Raw genomic sequence first — 19,810 nt, forward strand, 5'->3', positions numbered from 1 at the left:
GCTGCCCGCGCCCCCGGAGACATGATGTCACTCTCACAAACGCTTTCAAAGAAAAACAGCTTTTATGTGTCCAAGACCAGACAATGGAGAAGGAGCGATAGAGAGATATAGCACGGGAGAGGAACAGAGAGAGAGAGAGGGAGTTGACCACGCTAGGAGATTATGACTAATTGCAGCTCCATTTGATGGTAGCCGTGGTGACCCATTAAACGAGGCAGTAATTTCCCAACCTCTACTGCCGAGGAGACATGGCCAAGTCGGGCCGACTCCACTGTAAATGTGTCAGAACATAAGCATCCTATTACGACTTTATGGCACCTTCATTACAGGGACACATTACAGCACAGAGAGACAGAGGAGGATCCATACCTTTAAATACTCCCACAGTGGAAACTGGACCAGAGAGAACGGGATCTGAAAATAGAAAACTCAAATGTGATAAACATATATAGCATGTCATTATCAATCAATACATCATATTTATAACAACCCTGACAGATAATCACCTCAAAGAAAATAAAATGTAAAACCAAAAGCCTCTATCAAACACCTTGATAAGGACGATAAGACTCGGTACTTGGTACACGACCAAATTAGTATTTCCTTTTGGAGTTGTGACTTCACCATGGCTTTACATGGTCAAAGGTCACAATGATTCTCATACTGCAATCCATTACATAACACGTTGGAAAAGTGAATGATGTCATGAGTATCCTTATTTCACAGCAGAGCCATGCTAGTGCTCTCTCTCTCCTGAGCTAAGCTGCATGAGGTCATGTCGTCCACACAGACGGGATCTCTTGGATCTGGACCGTGGCGAGATGGAGGGGTGAAGAGATGCAGATATGAAGCTAGTGAGATGGATGTGGAGAAAGTGTATACTTAAAGCCAGGGCCTGGTTCTCTCTCCTTCCATTTCTCTCCCTCTCTAATTCCTTCTTCTTCTACACACACACACACACACACACACACACACTCCCTCCCTCTGAGATCAGTGGTGATGATTAATAAATGAGAGGGCTGTGGTCTGGAGCTCAGGGATGGAGGGATGAAAGAAGGAGAAATGGGGATCAAAATAGTCTGTCAGTGAGACAGAGGGCTGCCACTGGAAACTATCTATCAGCTCACACAGGAAGTTACAGGGAGAGGAAATCAATGTCACTGCCTGCTGGACGGAGAGCGGACACACGCACAAACAAACACAAAATGTCACCCCCGTTGATCCTACCAACAACAGCAGCATGTATTAATGTCTCTGAAGCTCAATTGGACAGTATTACCAAGACAAACTCATCCTAATTTAATAGTGCATCAGTCTGGATATGGACAGACATATACCAACCAGCCTAACCCTCCTCTAGTCCCTCCTCTAGCCCTCACACTGCTACTGCTTCTCTGGAGGTCATGCTCACTTCACTCCAACATAGCTCTTTATAGGCTACTTCTGGACAGAGCTCTTTATAGGCTACTTCTGGATAGAGCTCTTTATAGGCTACTTCTGGACAGAGCTCTTTATAGGCTACTTCTGGATAGAGCTCTTTATAGGCTACTTCTGGATAGAGCTCTTTATAGGCTACTTCTGGATAGAAAACAGCTAAACCCAATGATAGGTTCTCAATGTCTGTCAGACAGTACTTTTCTCTCACTCAGGTATCCCTCAGACATCTCTCCCCATCTTTGTTTCTCTCTCATATTTGTTATGAGGAACATACTGTACTTACCCAAGCTGTGCTGTGAGCTTCATGGCAAGAAGAGAGCATTGGTTTCAGTGGAGAGGATCACTATAACAGACACCTGTCTTCTATTAGGGTTGAGATGAATTCAACATTTCCAGACTGCTGCTAGAGAGATGGCTTCTGAGAAGCCCCTGATCCACCACTGATTTATGCACAAGTTTTACACCTCTGGCAGTGTGTCTGTGTGTCAGTCCATCTGGCAATGATGGAGTGCCTGAAAGCCGCATATGGTCAGATTTATATTGATAAGCCATTTATGATGGGAGGGCTGAGGAAGACTGTTCACACACTCCTGACACACTCCTGGGAGAGAGGGAGTGTGTGTGTGTATCCAACTAACACTGATACAGGGGCAGACGTGGGATGATAAGGTAAATCCAGTGATTGAGACTGGGTGAAGTTAAAATGATACTTTGGGATTTTGGCAATGAGGCCCTTTAACTACTTCTACAGAGTCAGATGAACTGGTGGAGACCATTTGTATGTCTTGGTGTCCAATGCTAACCAGCATTAGCGTAATGAGCAGTTACCCATAGACTTCCAGTCATTGTGCTAACACTAGTTAGCAATTGCGATGCCGATAGTTAGCAACTTCCTTCAAACTACACACAGACATAAGAATAGTATCCACCAGTTCATCTGACTCTGGGGAAGTAGATGCCAAAATCCCGAAGTATCTCTTTACCTGATGTGAGTGGCAGAGCAGGTGACTGACTCAACGGAGATAGCTCATAAGACAGTCATAACTCGTGATGCCATCGTACTTTTTATTTAACCTTTATTTAACTAGGCAAGCCAGTTAAGAACAAATTCGTATTTACAATGACAAACCCTAACGACACCGGGCCAATAATGCGGCGCCCTATGGGACTCATTCACGGTTGGTTGTGATACAGCCTGGAATCGAACCAGGGTCTGTAGTGACGCCTCTAGCACTGAGATGCAGTGCCATAGACCGCTGCTCCACTCGTGAGACCATTGAACAGCTGTGTATGTGAGTACTTTAACCCAAGAAAGTGAGAATGAGAGAGCAAGTCATTTTCCTCCCTCCGACGGTTGCAATGAGCCCTGTCAACTCCAGGCAGCACAGCCATACTAATATTCCCAGAGTTCAGAGGGCCCTGCCACAAATCTGCCCGACACATGCAGGGAGAGGCACGCCAGCACGTATAAAAGGCAGATACGTCCTGTGCTTACTCTGTCCCTGGCCGCCGCCTCTTATAACGGCCCAGCAGAAAGAGAGCACGGTGTTCAGCTCTGTAAAACCTGCCTGCCTTTGAGGCCAGTGGGCTGGGTCGGGTTGGGCCAGATCGGGCCGGGGAGGACTAGAGAGGGACCAGGCTGGGTCAGAAGGCCCCAGCACGTGTCACTACTCTGGCTCTGCATGATAACACAACACCACATGGCCAGGCCCAATTAAACCACTGATGAACAGACTGGAGATAAGGGCAGCATATAGTAGGCCTGGCACAACACACAGCCCTCACCAACACATAAAACAAGTCATTTAAACAAATAGGCTATCCAGCCATGAGCTAATTCAACACGTCAAATAGGGAGACGGGCAGAAGACGAATGGGAGTATCGACAGCAGACAGTGTGGCGAACCGAACGCCTCATAGATTTAAAAAGACGCCGTGTTGGTGGAACAGAGAGCAGAGGCTGCAGGGCAGGCAGGTGTTTGTTGGACCTATTGAAACAGATTGAAGGTTTTCTTCCCCTGTTTGGTTAAGTACACAGGTGTCATAATGACATGCAAGAGCCATAGGAGAACAAAGCCGCTGAGTCACAGTAAGAGTCGTGTTACTAAAACAAAAACATTATTGTGGTTTGTGGTCTAAAGACCAGAACAAGAGAAAATTGAGAGATCAGACATATTCATGTCTGTTTTTGGAAGGTGTAGCATGTCTCCATTCCCTTAATGTGAGTGACACCAGAGTGGGGATATTTCTCAACCACACCACCATTCCACTGTGATATCTGGAGTACTTCTCCTGTCCTATTCGGTGTCCTGTGTGAATCTAAGTGTGCGTTCTCTAATTCTCTCCTTCTCTCTTTCTTTCTCTCTCTCGGAGGACCTGAGCCCTAGGACCATGCCCCAGGACTACCTGACATGATGACTCCTTGCTGTCCCCAGTCCACCTGGCCATGCTGCTGTTCCAGTTTCAACTGACCTGAGCCCTAGGACCATGCCCCAGGACTACCTGACATGATGACTCCTTGCTGTCCCCAGTCCACCTGGCCATGCTGCTGCTCCAGTTTCAACTTCCACCTGACTGTGCTGCTGCTCCAGTTTCAACTGTTCTGCCTTATTATTATTCGACCATGCTGGTCATTTATGAACATTTGAACATCTTGGCCATGTTCTGTTATAATCTCCACCCGGCACAGCCAGAAGAGGACTGGCCACCCCACATAGCCTGGTTCCTCTCTAGGTTTCTTCCTAGGTATTGGCCTTTCTAGGGAGTTTTTCCTAGCCACCGTGCTTCTACACCTGCATTGCTTGCTGTTTGGGGTTTTTAGGCTGGGTTTCTGTACAGCACTTTGAGATATCAGCTGATGTACGAAGGGCTATATAAATAAATTTGATTTGATTTGATTTGATGACAGCTCAGAGTCAGCCTCTGCTCCCAGGTCCTTCAGCCTGACAGGATTACACTGGCTAGAGGATGGGGTGTCAGTCAGTCACATGGCCATGCTGGTGTGTGTTTTCAAGTCTTATGTACAGGATACACATGGTATTCACATGGTATTCACCTTCAGACAAAATACTTACTTGCAGGTTTATTCTCAACAATGCAACAATAAGAAATAATAAAAGATAAGAATACGAACATAAAGTAAATGGCTCAGTAGAATAGAATAATACATTTTAGCATAAGTATAATACAGAAATGTATGTGTTTTGGGGAGAGGGAGATTGGGGGGGCAAGTGTTTGAATTGAGAAGTATTAGCAATAGTAAAAATGATTTGATTTTGGTAGCAGCAGTTGTGATGTGTGTAGTATGAATGTGTGTGTGTATGTGTGTGTTGTGTGTTGTTAAGATGTGGAGAGTCAGTGCTGGTGGTCAGTCCAGTTCAAGTGTTCAGGAGTCTCATGGGTTGAAGATAGAAACTGTCTCTGAGCCTGTTGCTATCAGTCTGCCCGATGGTATGTGAGTGAACAGCACGTGGCTGGGGTGTGTAGAGTCCTTGATGATGCTGCGGGACTTCCTCAGGCACCGTTTCAAGTAGATGTCCTGGATGGGTGGGAACACAGCCCCCAGGGCATTGAGGTCGTGGATGGAGAAATTCTGTACCCGGCAGTGATGCAATTGGTCAAGACACTCTCGATGGTGCAGTAGTACTACTTGGAGAGGACGCGGGGTGGAATGCCTCATTTCTTCAGACGTCTTAGGAAGTAGAGGAGCTGTGCGCCTTCTTGACAAGAGTGGTGGTGTTATTAGTCATGTCAAGTCAACTGTGATGTGGACAGAGAGGAAAACTGTCTCTCTACTGCAGTCCCGTTGATACAGATCGTGGTGTGTTCCCTCCTCTGCTTCCTAAAGTCAACAACCAACTCCTTCGTTTTGCTGCTGTTGAGGGAGAGGTTGTTGTCCTGGCACCACACACCAGATCACTTACCTCCTCCGTAGGAGGCTCACTTTGTTGAATGGTAATGTCCAAACCCAGGGCTTTAAGCTTGGAGGGAACAATAGTGTTGAAAGTTGAAATGTAAATGAATAGCATTCTCACATACACTACATCACCAAAAGTATGTGGACACCTGCTAATCGAACATCTCATTCCAAAATCATGGGCATTAATATGGAGTTGGTCCCACCTTTGCTGCTATAACAGCCTCTACTCTTCTGGGAAGGATTCCACTAGATGTTGGAACATTGCTGTGTGGATTTGCTTCCATTCAACCACAAAGAATAAGTGAGGCTGGGCACTGATGTTGGGTGGCTCGCAGTCTGCGTTTCAATTCATCCCAAAAGTGTTCGATGGAGTTGAGGTTATGGCTCTGTGCCGGCCAGTCAAGTTCTTCCACACTGATCTTGACAAACCATTTCTGTAAGGATCTCGCTTTGTGCACGAAGGCATTGTCATGCAGAAATAGTAAAGGCCCCTTCCAAACTGTTGCCACAAAATTGGAAGCACAGAATAGTCTAGAATGTCATTGTATACTGTAGTGTTAAGATTTCCCTTCACTAGAAGGGGCCAAGCCCGAACCATGACAAACAGCCCTAGACCATTATTCCTGCTCCACCAAACTTTACAGTTGGCACTATACATTGGGGCAGGTACGTTCTCCTGGCTTCCGCCAAACCCAGATTCGTCCGACGGACTGCCAGATGGTGAATCGTTATTCATCACTCCAGAGAATGCGTTTCCACTGCTCCAGAGTCCAACAGCGACAAACTTTACACCACTCCAGACGATGCTTCGCATTGCACATGGTGATCTTAGGCGATCTGTGGGGCCTGCCACTTCACGCCTGAGCCGTTGTTGCTCCTAGACCTTTCCACTTCATAATAAGAGCACTGACAGTTGACCGGGGCAGCTCTAGCAGGGCAGAAATATGATGAACTGAAAGGTAGCATCCTATGACAGTGCCACATTCAAAGTCACTGATCTCTTCAGTAAGGCCATTCTACTGCCAGACCCTTCATCTGGAAGTCGTTCGTCAGGACCTCCACCAGCCGAAGCTAAGTAGTAACATTAACATGATGCCTTCTAATTGCAGTTGCTGTACTCATAATACACAGGAGAATGCTGCAAGCCCAGCTTCTGACGCAATCATTAGGCAACGGTAATTTAATTGTAGGAAAGGATGAAACAGCTTCTGCGCCACCAGTAAGTACAGATAGTAGTATAAATTCCATCGCACAGTCCCTGCAGCCGGACAACTTTCTCATGGCTTCTGGAGGGAAATGCTGTAGGAATGCTCAACCGGTGTCGCTCATTCAGCCGACAGAAACTTTCAACCGGTTCTCCCCATTAAGCAGCGAGTCAGAGGCCGAGCCTTCTCTGGTCTTTTCTACTCCCGTTACGGGGTCTGAGACGCCAAAGCCTCCCACCATTGAAAACCCTAGTCATTGGCGACTCAAATCAGTTAACCACCTAACTGAGAAACAAAATTTAACCTTGCGCAATACCCTAGACGCAGTCGCACCCCTAAAAACAAAAAAACATTAGTCATAAGAAACTAGCTCCCTGGTATACAGAAAATACCCGAGCTCTGAAGCAAGCTTCCAAAAAATTGGAACGAAAATGGCGCAACACCAAATTGGAAGTCTTCCGACTAGCTTGGAAAGACAGTACCGTGCAGAAGAGCCCTCACTGCTGCTCGATCATCCTATTTTTCCAACTTAATTGAGGAAAATAAGAACAATCCAACATTTATTTTTGATACTGTCGCAAAGCTAACTAAAAAGCAGCATTCCCCAAGAGAGGATGGCTTTCACTTCAGCAGTGAAAAATTAATGAACTTCTTTGAGGAAAAGATCATGATCATTAGAAAGCAAATTACGGACTCCTCTTTAAATCTGCGTATTCCTCCAAAGCTCAGCTGTCCTGAGTCTGCACAACTCTGCCAGGACCTAGGATCAAGGGAGACACTCAAGTGTGTTAGTACTGTATCTCTTGACACATTGATGAAACTAATCATGGCCTCTAAACCTTCAAGCTGCATACTGGATCCTGTGCTTGGCCCTCCTATGTTGAACATAATAAACAGCTCTCTATCCACCAGATGTGTACCAAACTCACTAAAAGTGGCAGTAATAAAGCCTCTCCTGAAAAAGCCAAACCTTGACCCAGAAAATATAAAAAACTAATCGAATCTCCCATTCCTCTCAAAAAAATTTGAAAATGCTGTTATGCAGCAACTCACTGCCTTCCTGAAGACAAAACAATGTATACAAAACGCTCCAGTCTGGTTTTAGACCCCATCATAGCACTGAGACTGCACTTGTGATGGTGGTAAATTACCTTTTAATAGCGTCAGACTGAGGCTCTGCATCTGTCCTTGTGCTCCTAGACCTTAGTGCTGCTTTTGATACCATCGATCACCACATTCTTTTGGAGAGATTGGAAACCCAAATTGGTCCACACGGACAAGTTCTGGCCTGGTTTAGATCTTATCTGTCGGAAAGATATCAGTTTGTCTCTGTGGATGGTTTGTCCTCTGACAAATCAACTGTATATTTCAGTGTTCCTCAAGCTTCTGTTTTAGGACCACTATTTTCACTATATATGTTACCTCTTGGTGATGTCATTCGGAAACATAATGTTAACTTTCACTGCTATGTGGATGACACACATCTGTACATTTCGATGAAACTTGGTGAAGCCCAAAAATTGCCCTCGCTGGAAGCCTGTGTTTCAGACATAAGGAAGTGGATGGCTGCAAATGTTCTACTTTTAAACTTGGACAAAACAGAGATGCTTGTTCTAGGACCCAAGAAACAAAGAAATCTTCTGCTGAATCTGACAATTAATCTTGATAGTAGTACAGTCGTCTCTAATAAAACTGTGAAGGACCTCGGAGTTACTCTGGACCCTGATCTCTCTTTTGACGAACATATCAAGACTGTTTCAAGGACAGCTTTTTTCCATCTACGTAACATTGCAAAAATCAGAAACTTTCTGTCCAAAAATGAGACAGAAAAAAATTCCATGCTTTTGTCACTTCTAGGTTGGACTACTGTAATAATCTACTTTCCGGCTACCCGGATAAAACACTAAATAAACTTCAGTTAGTGCTAAACACAGCTGCTAGAATTCTGACTAGAACCCCAAAATGTTATCATATTACTCCAGTGCTAGTCTCCCTACACTGGCTTCCTGTTAAGGCTAGGGCTGATTTCAAGGTTTTACTGCTAACCTACAAAACGTTACATGGGCTTACTCCTACCTATCTCTCCGAGTTGGTCCTACTTTACATACCTACACGTACGCTACGGTCACAAGACGCAGGCCTCACTGTTCCTAGAATTTCTAAGCAAACAGTTGGAGGCAGGGCTTTCTCCAAGAGCTCCATTTTTATAGAATGGTCTGCCTACCCATGTGAGAGACGCAGACTCGGTCTCAACCTTTAAGTCTTTACTGAAGACTCATCTCTTCAGTAGGTCCTATGATTGAGTGTAGTCTGGCCCAGGAGTGTGAAGGTGAACAGAAAGGCACTGGAGCAACGAACCGCCCTTGCTGTCTCTGCCTGGCCGGTTCCCCTCTCTCCATTGGGATTCTCTGCCTCTAACCCTATTACAGGGATTGAGTCACTGGCTTACTGGTGCTCTTCCATGCCGTCCCTAGGAGGGGTGCGTCACTTGAGTGGGTTGAGTCACTGACGGATCTTCCTGTCTGGGCTGGGTTGGCGCACCCAGACAGGCCAGGCCGTGCTGCTCCAGTTTTAAATGTTCTGCCTGCGGCTATGGAACCCTGACATGTTCACCGGACGTGCTACCGGTCCCAGACCTGCTACCAGACAGGAGCGGTAGAGATACTCTGAATGATCGGCTATGAAAAGCCAACTGACATTTACTACTGAGGTGCTGACCTGTTGCACCCTCGACAACCACTGTGATTATTATTATTTGACCCTGCTGGTCATCTATGAACATTTGAACATCTTGGCCATGTTCTGTTATAATCTCCACCCAGCACAGCCAGAAGAGGACTGACCACCCCTCATAGCCTGGTTCCTCTCTAGGTTTCTTCCTAGGTTCTGGCCTTTCTCTGGAGTTTTTTCTAGCCACCGTGCTTCTACATCTGCATTGCTTGCTGTTTGGGGTTTTAGGCTGGGTTTTTGTACAGCACTTTGAGATATCAGCTGATGTAAGGGCTTTATAAATACATTTGATTTGATCTACTACTGTACCCTAACAGCCAGCACTAACTACAGTAGCTAAGAGTAGACAAATGTGTAGGAAAACTATTTTTATTTGATTCTGTTGTCTTCACTCAACGTATTTTCCATTCTTAAGGACTCTAGCGGTTCCAGTCTACTAGATCAGACATTGATCAGACTTTTCCGATGACGCGTGAGCTTTTTCCTCTATTCCCTCAATCAGATCCAGACAGACAGAGACACACCTCTGGGCTCAGACACAGCTGGACTGGTGCTGCTCGAGCACTCTCTTTTACACCTTTTAAATGCTGTCCACCAACACCACTAAGCCTTTTCCTGCACCATTCCGACCCCCAAGCCTGTCCAGACGTCTACCTCTTTGACTCCCTCTGTTCTGAGCAGCACTGGAGCAGGGACTACACTGCAGGCCTGACAGGGGCTGGTTTAAGAGCTCTCATAATCAGAAAGAAAGGAGAAGTCAGTAACCACAGTTCCAGGAGGTAAGAAAGAGAGGGAGAGAGATCAAATCTCAAGCAGAATGGGGACAGCTGTCCTGCTCCTCCAAGGAGGAGAGACAGGGAATCAAAGGTAGACTATAGTCTGCAAGACAGAAGGCTGTGAGCTTCTTCACTTCCTGGGAAGAGGATAGGGCAGAACTTCAAAAAGGTACTTGGAAGTGAGAATAATTTCCTATGCAGCGGACAGAGGTGTTTCTGCTGTCCAGAGAGCAGAGAGAGGAGACAGACAGTGGCCATATTGAAGGGGTTATAGAGCGGGCTGGAGCTGGGGATGGAGGGCCTGGGAGACAGATGGCGGCCATATTAGGGGTGGTTGGGGGGTTTAGAGTGGGGCTGGAGCTGGGGAGGGAAAGCCTGGTAGACAGACGGCGGTCATATTAGGGGTGGTTGGGGGGTTTAGAGTGGGGCTGGAGCTGGGGAGGGAAAGCTTGGGAGACAGATGGCGGTCATATTAGGGGTGGTTGGGGGGTTTAGAGTGGGGCTGGAGCTGGGGAGGGAAAGCCTGGTAGACAGACGGCGGCCATATTGGTGGGTTTATAGAGCAGAGTTGGGAAGGGAGGCCTTGGGGCACAACATGAAGCAGATGGGACTCAGATGGTTTAGCCATCAGCATGGTCTGAATGAGCAGGAAGAGAGAGCAGAGCACCATGGGCCATGTGACAACCCATATGAGGTAGTGACTAAGGAGGGGGGAGAGAGAGAGCGGCCCAGAGTTTAAGTCCACATTTATTACCTGCTAATGCAGCCAGACTGCACACTGGATCCACTGGCCACCAGCCACACTACACACACTCTCTCTCTCTTTCTGTTGTCAAATTTCCTGAGGTTTATGTTAATATTGTCATGCAGAGCTCCTTTGAAAAAAAGACCTTGGTCTCAATGGGACTCCCTGCCTAAATATACAGTTGAAGTCGGAAGTTTACATACACTTAGGTTGGAGTCATTAAAACTTGTTTTTCAACCACTCCACAAATGTCTTGTTAACAAACTATAGTTTTGGCAGGTCGGTTAGGACATGTAGTCATTTTTCCAACAATTGTTTACAGACAGATTATTTCACTTAAAATTCACTCTATCACAAATCCAGTGGGTCAGAAGATTACATACACTAAGTTGACTGTGCCTTTAAACAGCTTGGAAAATTCCAGAAAATGATGTCATTGCTTTAGAAGCTTCTGATAGGCTAATTGACACAATTTGAGTCAATTGGAGGTGTACCTGTGGATGTACGTCAAGGCCTAACTTCAATCTCAGTGCCTCTTTGCTTGACATCATGGGAAAATCAAAAGAAATCAGCAAAGACCTCCACAAGTCTGGTTCATCTATGGGAGCAATTTCCAAACGCCTGAAGGTACCAAGTTCATCTGTACAAACAATAGTACGCAAGTATAAACACCATGGGACCACGCAGCCATCATACCACTCAGGAAGGAGACGCGTTTTGTCTCCTAGAGATGAACGTAATTTGGTGCGAAAAGTGCAAATCAATCCCAGAACAACAGCAAAGGACCTTGTGAAGATGCTGGAGGAAACAGGTACAAAAGTATCTATATCCACAGTAAAACGAGTCCTATATCGACATAACCTGAAAGGCCGCTCAGCAAGGAAGAAGCCACTGCTCCAAAACCATCATAAAAAAGCCAGACTACGGTTTGCCACTGCACATGGGCACCAAGATAGTACTTTTTGGACAAATGTCCTCTGGTCTGATGAAACAAAAATAGAACTGTTTGGCCATAATGACCATCGTTATGTTTGGAGGAAAAAGGGGTGGTTTGGAAGCCGAAGAACACCATCCCAACCGTGAAGTACGGGGTGGCAGCATCATGTTGTGGGGGTGATTTTCTGCAGGAGGGACAGGTGCACTTCACAAAATAGATGGCCTCATGAGGCAGGGAAATTATGTGGATATATTGAAGCAACATCTCAAGACATCAGTCAGGAAGTTAAAGCTTGGTTGCAAATGGGTCTTCCAAATGGACAATGACCCCAAGCATACTTCCAAAGTTGTGGCAAAATGGCTTAAGGACAACAATGTCAAGGTATTGGAGTGGCCATCAAAAAGCCCTGACCTCAATCCTATAGAAAATTTGTGGGCAGAACTGAAAAGGCGTGTGCGAGCAAGGAGGCCTACTAACCTGGCTCAGTTACACCAGCTCTGTCAGGAGGAACGGGCCAAAATTCCCCCAACTTATTGTGGGAAGCTTGTGGAAGGCTACCCGAAACGTTTGACCCAAATTAAACAATTTAAAGGCAATGCTACCAAATACTAATTAAGTGTGTGTAAACTTCGGACCCACTGGGAATGTGATGAAAGAAATAAAAGCTGAAATAAATAATTCTCTCTACTATTATTCTGACATTTCACAGTCTTAAAATGAAGTGGTGATCCTAACTGACCTAAGACAGGGAATTTTAACTAGGATTTAATGTCAGGAATTGTGAAAAACTGAGTTTAAATGTATTTGGCTAAGGTGTATGCAAACTTCCGACTTCAACTGTATATATGTTTTAAACGCACACACACGTGCACACTTCACTCACTACACACTCACACTCTCCCCTCAGCCTGGAGGAATAGTTTAACGTGGGAGTGTGTCCCACACAAGCCACATGTATGAAAAAATTACAAGAACATACAGGCCTAGGCTACGCATTGAATACAAGGCCGTGGATACACACTGGCACACACAACAACATGCCAACATGTCATAAGGACTGATAGACTGGCTACATCACCCTGCAATAAACAGCGTTTCATTTGTTAGGGTGTTAATCATTCTAGCAGATAAACATGTTGGACATCATTCTTTTATCGTGCAAACGGATAGACTGCAATAAAACCTAGTGAGATCCACGTCAACTGATCTATGCACTTTATCAGACAGACACAGAAGCCGTCTCTGTCCTTGTTAAAGTGTATGACAGCAGTGGAAGGTAGGGGGTCATATATGCTGCCGTCCAACCACACAATAGGGCAGCTTTTCCCAAACTATTTGAATATGGGGTCGTCAAAGACTCGCTCTTGGTTCATAGCCTCTAGATGTGGCTGGAATAAACAGAATGGTTACTGTTTTCTTCCTACAAATGTGGCATTACATCACTGTTCACATCACATCTTTTACCTGGTGGGGCTGCAATTTTTTTTACATCAAAATGGGGTCACGGGCCAAAACAGTCTTGAAACCCCTGCAGTAGGACAAGAAGGGATGTGTTCCTGAAATTGAATGATCCTGATTAAGAATTTAAATGTTGTACATGAGGGTACATAAAAGTTGTACTAGAACAATCTTTTGCATATAAACAGAAATGCTCTGTGTCGTTGGTCAACTAAGGAGTGCTCAGTATAGGGGGTTAACTAAGGAGTGCTCAGTATAGGGGGTTAACTAAGGAGTGCTCAGTGGGTTTTAATCGCCCACTCCTCCCTTCCCCTCTGGTTCTGTACAGATGCAGCCTGGCACAAGTGTTAATCCACTTGCTAAAGAATTCCACCTGACAGATTTTGAATGCCATGGCCCAACGCTGCAGTGTGTATGTGTTTAAACAAGCCAAACAAGGGCTAGCGCTCCAGCACACCGTGCTCCAACCAGCCAATTACAGACCAGCTGGCCCGGCTTCCCATCAGATCAACAAGGTTTTGGTGGAGTTGGAGGGCAATAATATTCCCAACCAATGAAGACTTGTTCTGAGCTCTGGCCAGGGGGAGAGAGAGGAAGCGCAGCTGGAAGCAGCAGGCTGGCAAACATTCAAGAGAGCAATTCCATCGACATGAGAGACGTGATTTGATGTTGTGTGGCTCTTTGCCTGGTCGGTGTACTTTAGCTATTGTGCTGTTGTTGCTTTAAGAGTGATACAACACCAGAACACTAGTAATAATAGAGTGCTCACTCTAAATGGAGGACTTTTCTATGTGTGTATCTACCGCAACTGCTGATGATGTCAGAGGGAGTCAATGAATTATCCTGTGGTATGACACACAATGCCCTCTGGGTCAACCAATTAGGGGCTGACAGCTCGGAAGAGATCTACGGCCGACTGAAGGCATGGGTGGGACTACAGGGTTGGGGCTGCATGGAGGTGAGGATGAATGGTTGGGGGTGCATGGAGTCGGGGCTGGATAAGGGTAAGGTTGGGGGGGAATTGAAGGCCTGGAGACAAAGAGAGGTAGTAGGCTGAGGGAGAATCTGAGCGTCGGAGGTTACAAAGTGAGTGAGTGGTTATGAAGGTGAAGGTAGTTCCACTTCAAAAAGCACAAGAGGATTGACACTATACATCTCAGATTATGCTGAAATCATTTATGTAGTTTCAAAGGATGAAGAATCAATACTCCAAACTGCAGCTACATACTACTATACAGAACGCTGTACTGTATATTGGTTGTTGGGTTGGGACTGGTGTCCCAACGGACTGGTCCGTGAGTGGCTTTTAACCATTTGATTGGATTCTTCACGTCTTTTTTCAAATTCAATTTCAACAAAATAATGTTGAAGGAATGCTAATCTTATCTGTTTCTAACCACAGAAACTACTTCAGAACAATCTGGAATGACTCTGAAGGGTTGGGGGAGAGGAGAGCTGGTGAGGAGAGGTGAGGAGGAGCCAGGGAGCGACATCAAAGTATTACAGTAGATTAAGCTCAGTCCAATAGAGTCATTTTACCTCTGCCAGCTCTACACATAAACAGAGAGCCCAGAGCCACGAGACACAGACTCAGGGAGTCTCTCTCTCTAACACGCACACATTTTATCAGCTGGGATTCAGATAAACTCAGCACAGATGGGAATAGCAGAGCTGGGGTCTGATTGGCAGTGACAGTACGAACACACCGACTGGGTCAAACACACTGCTGGAGGAGAGAAGCCAACACTCCCATGTATGGACCTGATCACTCCTCAACAAGACTGTACAGAGCTCCTCAGAAACAAACCGCATTATGCAGTCACTGACTGGATAGATAAAGCAATCATTTACCTTTCAGTAGTGAAGATACTCAATTAGCCTAGATACAACATCACAGTCTGCTCCAGGGAAGCAGATGGAGACCCCCTCAGCCTGTTCCACAGCCAGTGGGTTGGGGTGGGGTGAGAATGGCTGTTAATTACATAGTCAATGTTTTTTCTTCTCCATTCGACATGACGCAGTGACATCATCATCTGACCCCTGATCTCTCTGGGCTGGTCTAGATGTTTCCAGTGGGGGTTTAGTTGTTAGCGGAGCTGTTAGCTGAGCTAAACTAAACAGACGTGTCAGCAGAGCTCTGCTCTCCCAGGCCAGGGCCAGGCTGCTGGGGTCCTACAGGGTCAGGCTGCTGGGGTCCTACAGGGCCAGGCTGCTGGTGTCATGACCACCCCTCTCAACCCCTCCAGCCTCTCCCCCTACTCTCCTTCTCTTGATCCACCTCCAGTCTCCCCCTCCTTCTCTTGACCCCCTCCAGTCTCTATCCCCCCTCTCTCCTATTGACACCCCTCCAGTCTCTCCCCTCTCTCTCTCGCTCTCCTTCTCCTGACCCCCCTACAGTCTCCCCCCGCTTTTCTTTTGACCCCCTCCAGTCTCTCCCCCTCTCTCCTGCTCTTGACCCCCTCCAGTCTCCCCCTTCTATCCTTTCCTTGACCTCCACTCCAGTCTCTCCCCCTCCCCTGCTTTTGACCCCCCCTCCAGTCTCTCCCCCTCTTTTCTTTTGACCCCCTCCAGTCTCTCCCCCTCCTGACTCCCCACTCTCCTTCTCTTGACCCCCTCCAGTCTCTCCCCCTCTCTTAACTCCTCTCTCCATCTCTTGACCCCCACAGTCTCTCCCCCTCCTGACTCCCCACTCTCCTTCTCTTCACCTCCCTCCAGTCTCTCCCCCTCTCTTGACTCCTCTCTCCTTCTCTTGACCCCCTCAAGTCTCTCCCCCTCCTGACTCCCCACTCTCCTTCTCTTGACCCCCTCCAGTCTCTCCCCCTCTCTTGACTCCTCTCTCCTTCTCTTGACCCCCCAGTCTCTCCCCCTCCTGACTCCCCACTCTCCTTCTCTTCACCTCCCTCCAGTCTCTCTCCTTCTCTTGACCCCCTCCAGTCTCTCTCCCTCCTGACTCCCCACTCTCCTTCTCTTGACCCCCTCCAGTCTCTCCCCCTCTCTTGACTCCTCTCTCCTTCTCTTGACCCCCCCAGTCTCTCCCCCTCCTGACTCCCCACTCTCCTTCTCTTCACCTCCCTCCAGTCTCTCTCCTTCTCTTGACCCCCTCCAGTCTCTCCCCCTCCTGACTCCCCACCCTCCTTCTCTTGACCCCCTCCAGTCTCTCCCCCTCTCTTGACTCCTCTCTCCTTCTCTTGACCCCCCCAGTCTCTCCCCCTCCTGACTCCCCACTCTCCTTCTCTTCACCTCCCTCCAGTCTTTCCCCCTCTCTCTCCTTTTCTTGACCACCCACCAGTATCTCCCCCCTCTCCTTCTCTTGACCCCCCCTCTCCTTCTTTTGACCCACCTCCAGTCTCTACCCCCCCTCTCCTTCTCTTGACCCCCTCTCTCCTTCTTTTGACCCACCTCCAGTCTTTACCCCCTCTCTCCTTCTATTGACCCCCCTGTTTCCCCCCCTCTCTCCTTGTCTTGACCCCTGTCCAGTATTTCCCCCTCTCCCTCTCTTGACTCCCCTCTCCTTCTCTTGACACCCCTCCAGTCTCTCCCCTTCTCTTGACCCCTTCCAGTCTCTCCCTTCTCTTGACCCCCCTCCAGTCTCTCCCCTTCTCTTGACCCGTTCCAGTCTCTCCCCTTCTCTTGACCCCCCTCCAGTCTCTCCCCTTCAAGTCTCTCCCCTTCTCTTGACCCCCCTCCAGTCTCTCCCCTTCTCTTGACCCCCTTCCAGTCTCTCCCAGTCTCTCCTTTTGACCCCCCTCCAGTCTCTCCCCTTCTCTTGACCCCCTTCCAGTCTCTCCCCGTCTCTCCTTTTGACCCCCCTCCAGTCTCTCCCCTTCTCTTGACCCCCTTCCAGTCTCTCCCCGTCTCTCCTTTTGACCCCCCTCCAGTCTCTCCCCCCTCTCTTCTTATCTTGACCCCCCTCCAGTCTCTCCCCCCTCTCTTCTTATCTTGACCCCCTCCATTCTCTCCCCCCTCTCTTCTTATCTTGACCCCCCTCCAGTATCTCCCTCTCTCCTTCTCTTGACCCCCCCCCCTCCAGTCTCTCCCCCTCTCTGCTCCTGACCCCCCTCCAGTCTCCCCCTCTCTCCTTCTCTTGACCCCCCCTCCAGTCTCTTCTCCTCTCTCCTTCTCTTGACCCAGTCCAGTCTCTCCCCTTCTCTTGACCCCCCCACTCTGTGATTCTAAATTCCTCGCCAGGCATGCAGTCCTTATTGGAAACACATGTGAGGCCCGGATCATTTTCTGCTCGGATTGAGGCAAACATGCAGAACATTGTGGGAAGAAAGCATAGCCCCCAGACCTGGAGACATATACACTCATTACCGATCGCTAACGGCAGCCATGTTGGTCACAACCACACCACTGACCATGACACCAAAACTCTGCTCACAGTACAGTTGATGCTCAGGGAAACCAGTAAAAACAACACAACGCTGTCAAATGTAACAATCTCCTAGCCCTGGATAATAGATATACAGCCGTAATAACCCTGTCAGTGTTATTGGTTGTGAATCCATACTTCCTGTGTACACGTGTGTCTGCTACAGACCTGGCCTGGCTCTGCTGCACACTGACATCAGGCTCAGGTGTCCCTGCTGCTTCTCTGATAGGTCAGAGGCCTGGGAAATAATCAGAAACGGGTGAAAAGCTGTAATCACTTCATTGTGTTCTGGTCACTTTGGTTTGTGTTTAATAACAAGCAGAGTGGGTAGTAAGACATACTAGCATAGGGCGGGGCTCCTGCGTGGCAGAGTGGTCTAAGGCAGTGGTTTAAGGCAGTGGTCTAAGGCAGTGGTCTAAGGCAGTGGTCTAAGGCAGTGGTCTAAGGCAGTGGTCTAAGGCAGTGGTCTAAGGCAGTGGTCTAAGGCAGTGGTCTAAGGCAGTGGTCTAAAGCAGTGGTCTATGGCAGTGGTTTAAGGCAGTGGTGTAAGACAGTGGTTTAAAGCAGTGGTCTAAGGCACTGGCTAGCTGTGCCACTAGAGATTCTGGGTTCGACTCCAGGCTCTGTCACAGCCGGCCGCAACCGGGAGACCCATGGGGCGGCGCACAATTGGCCCAGCGTCGTCCGGGTTAGAGGAGGGTCTGGCAGGCAGAGATGTCCTTGTTCGATTGCGCACATTTGACTCCGGTGGTGGGCCGAGCGTAGTGCACGCTGACACGGTCGCCAGGTGTACAGTGTTTCCTCTGACACGTTGGCGCGGCTGGCATTAAGTGGGCGTTGTGTCAAGAAGCAGTGCGGCTTGACTGGGTTGTGTTTCGGAGGACGCACGGCTCTCGACCCTTGCCTCTCCCGAGTCCTTTTGGGAGTTGCAGCGATGAGACAAGACTAACTACCAATTGGATGCTATGAAATTGGGGAGAAAACATGGTGTAAAATAATAAATAATCATAAATAAATACTAGCATAAGGGCAATTCCACGGTAACAGAGTGATGCCAAGACTTAATAATGTATGCCAAACAAATACCAATGATGGCAAAGTTAAACAAACCACACTCTCTTTTTGTACACATTTTCTTGAAGATCATTGCAGATCATTCTGTTACCACTCTGCATCTGCACCATTGTTCAAGAAATGTGTTTTGCAAACTGTTCACTAGAATTAGTTAAAAGTAGTCCTTGAGCATAGAGTTGTATGGTTTGCTTAACTTTGCAATCGTTGGTTTTAGTTTGAACCAGCCCGGGACTGCAAAATGAATCACTTCCCTGAGCACTGTGGTTGTACTGAGGAATTATTTTCAGCATACAGAAACACACAACACCATGAGATACTGTGTAGGATGCATGGGTCCAGTAGCTCAACCTCCTATGGATCATCATGCTCCTCTCCTCATCCAGCTGAACACAGCCGTGTCCTGTCCCCCAGCCAAGGATAAAACCCTGGGACCTGTAAGTGGGGTGTCTGTCGGTCTCCATCCTGCCTGTGTACTCATCTAGAGTCCACCTCCTCATCCAAGTCCATTAGTCATCAGTACCTCTGCTTGTTGTTCTAGCGGAGGCCACCAGGCTTGTTCTCAGATATACACCAGGAGCTGTCGAGGAGCACCTGCCAAACTGCATCCCACTGGAAGTGTGTATGAGGGGAGTGTGTACATACGTGCGTGTGTGTGAGGGAGAGACCCTCGTTCATAGTCCTGACAAACACATCAACCAGAGAGAGCTTACTGACAAAAAGAGGGGAGAGCCAGCATAAACATATATCATAAACTTCAATCTCCAACCACCGCAAAACAAGGCCAGTAAAGTCCAATGTGAGGGTTCTGACAGAGACAGACACAGTACGCTAGTCTCTACAACGTCCTGTAGGCTGAACGGCGGGGCATGTGTCTGTATCATGATGTGTGTGGGGGACTTCATGTTCATGACACAGAAAACCATCAAACACTTCAGCACAGACTTGAGTCTGTTTATTGAGTTTGGGATGGCCTTGAACATTGCCTAGGTGTAGGCTACTACAACAAGCTAAACCAATGACGTGTAATAATAGTTGAGTCACTCAAAGAGTTCAGAATATGAGTCAGTGAGGGACACGGGTTTGCAAATTCCATCATTGTAACTTTGGAATTCCATTCTGTTTTATTCAATGATGCCTTTCAATGATGTCTCTGATCT

General features: G+C 47.5%; 1 protein-coding gene across 2 annotated transcripts in view; it reads right to left on the reverse strand.

Annotated features, from left to right (window-relative positions):
- The window catches only part of slc25a26 (solute carrier family 25 member 26), an 80,044-nt gene that overhangs the window by 35,106 nt on the left and 25,128 nt on the right, over positions 1-19,810 (reverse strand). For both annotated transcript variants that reach the window (XR_002256183.2, XM_020491604.2), the window contains exon 6: positions 370-414. Coding sequence is in view for 1 of the 2 variants with exons in the window: in XM_020491604.2 (XP_020347193.1) it covers positions 370-414 (45 nt within the window). In the remaining variant the exon portion in view is untranslated. The remainder of the gene's footprint in view (positions 1-369; positions 415-19,810) is intronic.

The sequence above is a fragment of the Oncorhynchus kisutch genome, linkage group LG1 (genome assembly GCF_002021735.2).
Source record: "Oncorhynchus kisutch isolate 150728-3 linkage group LG1, Okis_V2, whole genome shotgun sequence".
Lineage (NCBI taxonomy): Eukaryota > Metazoa > Chordata > Actinopteri > Salmoniformes > Salmonidae > Oncorhynchus > Oncorhynchus kisutch.